At 52.7% G+C, this 4,369-nt stretch overlaps 1 protein-coding gene across 5 annotated transcripts; it reads right to left on the bottom strand.

Annotated features, from left to right (window-relative positions):
• Positions 1 to 997: 997 nt before the first annotated feature.
• Positions 998 to 4,009, bottom strand: LOC120695883 (glucan endo-1,3-beta-glucosidase 7-like). 5 transcript variants are annotated; one of them, XM_039979120.1, is made up of 6 exons: positions 3,887 to 4,003; positions 3,709 to 3,810; positions 3,550 to 3,557; positions 2,027 to 3,331; positions 1,683 to 1,943; positions 998 to 1,385 (listed from the first exon to the last, which is right to left on the bottom strand). In XM_039979120.1, exons 4-6 carry the CDS (start codon positions 3,240 to 3,242, stop codon positions 1,351 to 1,353), a joined length of 1,512 nt encoding a protein of 503 aa, XP_039835054.1. In that variant the 5' UTR covers positions 3,243 to 3,331; positions 3,550 to 3,557; positions 3,709 to 3,810; positions 3,887 to 4,003; the 3' UTR covers positions 998 to 1,350. The 5 variants fall into 5 exon arrangements, with proteins under 5 accessions (XP_039835054.1, XP_039835049.1, XP_039835039.1 ...); XM_039979115.1 differs by having other exon boundaries at positions 3,709 to 3,815; positions 3,887 to 4,000; XM_039979105.1 differs by lacking the exon at positions 3,550 to 3,557 and having other exon boundaries at positions 2,027 to 3,337; positions 3,887 to 4,009.
• Between the last annotated feature and the right edge of the window lie 360 nt (positions 4,010 to 4,369).

Here is a 4,369-nt window from a genome sequence, read left to right as displayed (position 1 = left end):
AAGTTGGTTTGCTCAAGAACCAAGGCACAAGGCTCAACATCTTGCTCCCACACTCTATCGAGAGCTAATCCTAGCACTAACACTCATAAAGCATGTGCTAAACCTAATTATGTGATCAATTTGCTCTTGGATGGCTTGGAGATTTTTTTCAACGTGTATGTGGTTTCTGGGGACTCTAGAACCCTTGAAATGTCCGGGGTGAGGCCCTTATATAGCCCACAAACTTGAAGTAGTCATTTGTAGTCGTTATGCCTTTTTTGCGCATAGCGTCGCCTAAGCGGTCGCCACCGTCGGTTTAACCGGTCACAGACAGTCTTGATTCTAGCTGTTGGGCTTCTGACAGGCGCCTGCTATTGACGTATCGACCATCTATTTAACGGACCCTTGGGTAGCAGTTTAACCGGTCCCTGTAGGCCTGCTTCATTGCTATTTCACTTAATCTTCTTTTGCTGACGTCATTACACCGATGACTTGTGCTGAAGACTTTGCTCCTGATCGCTTGACATGCTCTCTAGACAATACCAAGGTCAATGCACTGACGCCTGCTGATGTACTGTTGGTTTAACCCGTGCTAAATGAATTTCTTCACTTGGTCTTCACTTGCACGGCCGCGCGAATGTACCAGTGCATTCTTTTCCCATAGGGTCGGTTAACCGGTGCCTTGTTTTCTGCTTGCATTTGTACAACTTGTTGCGGCTATCATTTGGACATTATGATTTTGATATTTTGATAGTGAATTGGACACATTTGATTGCATCCATGGGATCGGACCTAAAACTTCTACAAATATGATCACACAAACTTATTAGTCTCATTGATTATGTTTTCACACAATCAACAAAATCACAAATAATAGTCTAACGGAGCCATATTCCTTGCAAATTCTTTTCCTATTTGTTTTTTAACATATTTATAATCTGTAGGGGATGATCATCCCCACGTTGCCTAAAAAAACACAGGTAAATGTCACATACATGGTGAACTTCAAACAATAAAATAAGCTCAAATTGAAATGCCACTCCGGAACATTATATTAAATTTGTGACAACCTGTCAATTTGAACAGCTATTTCAGTAGCACATGGGTTATTATTCTGACAGACACTGGAACCTTATCCAAAGAGCCTTATTTTTCGATACACTCACTTGACGACTTGCGTCTAGTATTTGCTTAGGAGCTCTGATAATTATTATTACAACTTTTTTCCCTCATTCAGTGGTAAAGGATAGAAGTTGTACTTCTTATTGTCAGACAATAATAAAGCTGTTTATTTTTTCCCATACTTCTCGTATTCTCATCTAGCAAGCTGCGAGTAGCATAGTCTTCACTGTCCGCTACCTTTCCTCGAGATCATGCCTTAGACCGAAGCTGGCAGTTGCCTATCTCTGTATACAGTAAAAGAAACACCAGCAAGATCATTGTTATTTACCATCACAAAGCTTAGGCTCTGTTTGTTCTCTTCCCAAGATTATATAAACTGGGTTATGATCCAAAGACACCAAAGTAAAATACCACTCCGGGACCATAAATAATTATAAATCAGCAACTCGTCCTGAGTGATCCTAGAATACTCTTTTATCAATCATACTATGCCTAGAATGACAATCGTCGTAACTAATTCAGAGGAGTGTGCTAGTATGCTTCAACAAGGTGCATGCAAGATGATGAGCGTGTGAACTCACTAGGTGCCTGGTAGACGATGGAGCCGGCGCCGGCGAAGTCGCAGGCGCTGCTGGCTCGCCCGTTGCGCTGGTAGTAGTCGTTGAACGCGTAGGACGCGTGCGCCACCTTGGTATCCGGATCGAAGCACCGGCCGCCGCGCTGGATGGCGCTGCAGTCCGCGCCGTGTCCGCACGCCCAGTCCAGCGCCGCCTGCAGCCGCGCGTCGCCGACCTCCGCTCTCGCCACGCACCAGCTCGCCGCCTGGCTCGGGTCGCATATGCCTGTCAATTATTACACTCTCGGATGATGACGGATTAGCACTCTGCAATACTATAATGGAATGGAATCGAAAGCGTTAGCTCACTTGGCTGCTGGTAGACAATGGAGCCGGCGCCGTTGAAGTCGCAAGCCTGGCTTGCTCGCCCATGGCGCTGGTAGTAGTCGTTCATGGCGTAGGTGGCGTGCGCGACCTTGGTGTCCGGGCTGAAGCACCGCGCGCCGGGCTGGATGGCGCCGCAGTCCGCGCCGTGGCCGCACGCGTAGTCCAGCGCCGCCTGCATTCGCGCGTCCCCGACCCCCGCGTTCGCCACGCACCAGCTGCTCGCCGGCGCCGGCGCCGGGGTCACGGGGCCGCTGCCGTGGACGAAGTCGACGTCGTACACCGGCTGCATGTCGGGGTAGAACAGCCCGAAGTTGCGCTCCGAGTCGTCGCTCTTCTTGTCCTCGTTGAAGAGAGCAAATATGTACGCGGAGGTGGCGCCGGCGCCGGCGCCGACGCTGTCGAGGAGGCCGCTGGTGTGCTTGGCACGAGCGGAGCTGGCGCCTAGCGTGTGCGCGATGAGCCCGTTGGCGAAGTTTTTGCAATGTTTCTTTGGGATCTTCCAATCGGAGCACCCGATTTCTGAACTGGTCAGCAGTATGTCGTCGTCGTTCCCACCTGCGTCTTGGGTCGTCACCGAGGCCCTGACGCTACCAGGCGACACGCTCCGTATCGCGTAGCGGACGGCATCCATCTGGGCGTCGTAGAGGTTGTAGTACCTGCGGCCGGTGTCGGGGTCGACCACGCCGTCGTTGGGCTGGAACGTCCAGTACGCGACGCTGATGTGCTGTGGGTCGTCCAAGTAGGCCCTGAATGGGTAGACGTTGATCATGAAGGGTGAGCCCGTCTGCCTCAAGAAGGCGACCATGGGCCTCATCACGGACTGCGCGATGTCGTCCTGGAACGCGCCCTCCGACGGCGGCCACGACTTCTTGAGCGCGGTGAACGCCACCGGCGTGGACACCTTGATGGCGCCGTCGAGGCCCAGGCCAGCCAGCGCCGCCTGCACGTTCCTCATGGCCGGGACGAGCTGCTGGGTCAGGCCCTTGGCCATGTCGAACACCTCGTTCCCCACGGCGACGCCGTTGATCCGCGTGGTGGGGTAGAACGCCGCCACGTTGTCCTGCACCCACTGGCGCGCGAACGGCGGGCTGGAGGCCGCGGAGGCCAGCTGCTCGTTGGGCAGCGACACCATGAGCTTGATGCCGGTGTTGGCCAGAGCTCTGATCACCCCACGGTCGGTGTCGTAGATCCTCACCATCGTGATGCTTTGCCGCTTCAGCAGCTGCACCACCGCCGCTGGGCTCGGCAGGTTGTCCGCCACAGTCCCCCAGCACACGCCCACCTCGCCCGCTTCTGCAACATCATGTCCATAAATAACAGTTTACCCCCCAAAAAACTTTGCCTCTTCTTGCATTGGTTCTACACTTCTGCTTCAAAATCGGCCTTCAAAGCTGATTTTATTAGCTCAACGAGAGCTGAATGGAACTCCAGCCAGCTCGTCAGCCACAAGCATAGGTTGGCTCATGCTCATCAGCCCAGTTAACAAAATTAAATTTAGTATGGGCAATGTCTCCTGGTTGTTCATATATATAGTATCCCAGCATACGTTTTATGACTCGCAAGACTATAGTAAATAATGTCCAATGACCCAATGCATAGTGGCCTCACACAAAATGGTTAGCCTTAACAAGCTAATCAGCTCGGCTGACCCATTAGGCCATTACCTGCACCGGGGAAGAAGAGCAGTGGCAATGTCAGGCCGAGGAGGACGACGAGCAGAGGAGCATGCGCAGCCATCAAGTCCTGCTTCCGCTGAGGGCGATGGGCTGAGCTAAGACAAGGAGGCGAGTTGTGGGAAACGAGCATTCAGCGGGTGGGAATTTATAGCCTGGAAAACCTTACAAGTTGAATCGCTGCACCGTCTGTGTGCTGGAGTAAGCTGTTAGATGATCTTCTCCAACTCGGCCCAAAGGCCGAGTAGTGCCTTGATTCGTGCCCTGATTGGGGGTGCGCAGCGAACTCATGGCTAGTGAACCCCTGTCACGCAGTGCTATATAGTCATATAGTGGAGGTAAGGGTCTTAGGGGTACACACACCAAAGTTCGTCGTGCCCCCCCCCACCCATGCCCCCCCCCACCCATTGACAAAAACCCTAATCCAGAGCGCTGAGAGCGACGGAAAGTGCCGCTACCACAACACTGCGAACACCACCGCCCCGCGTCACGACGGAGCGGCCCCCACTCACCGTTGCTTGGTGTTTTACCGTCACGTCTACTTAGGGATACCCTTACGTAGAAGGGTGATTGTGGGAAGACGCCTCGTCGGAAAACACCTAGATCAAGAACACGATGGTGCAAGCAACACAAGAGTTTAGACAGGTTCGAA

Source organism: Panicum virgatum, chromosome 1K (genome assembly GCF_016808335.1).
Source record: "Panicum virgatum strain AP13 chromosome 1K, P.virgatum_v5, whole genome shotgun sequence".
Taxonomy (NCBI): Eukaryota; Viridiplantae; Streptophyta; class Magnoliopsida; order Poales; family Poaceae; genus Panicum; species Panicum virgatum.
This window is presented reverse-complemented; position numbering and strand designations above follow the sequence as displayed.

Bases quoted from the DNA above. Each gene is read 5' to 3' on its own strand.
- LOC120695883 (XM_039979097.1), bottom strand. From the start codon at position 3,850: ATGCTCGTTTCCCACAACTCGCCTCCTTGTCTTAGCTCAGCCCATCGC. The intron at 3,338-3,708 runs GTAATGGCCTAA...ATGATGTTGCAG, and splicing joins GCTCTTCTTCCCCGGTGCAG to AAGCGGGCGAGGTGGGCGTG. The intron at 1,386-1,682 runs GTGAGTTCACAC...TACTGTATACAG, and splicing joins CATCGTCTACCAGGCACCTA to AGATAGGCAACTGCCAGCTT.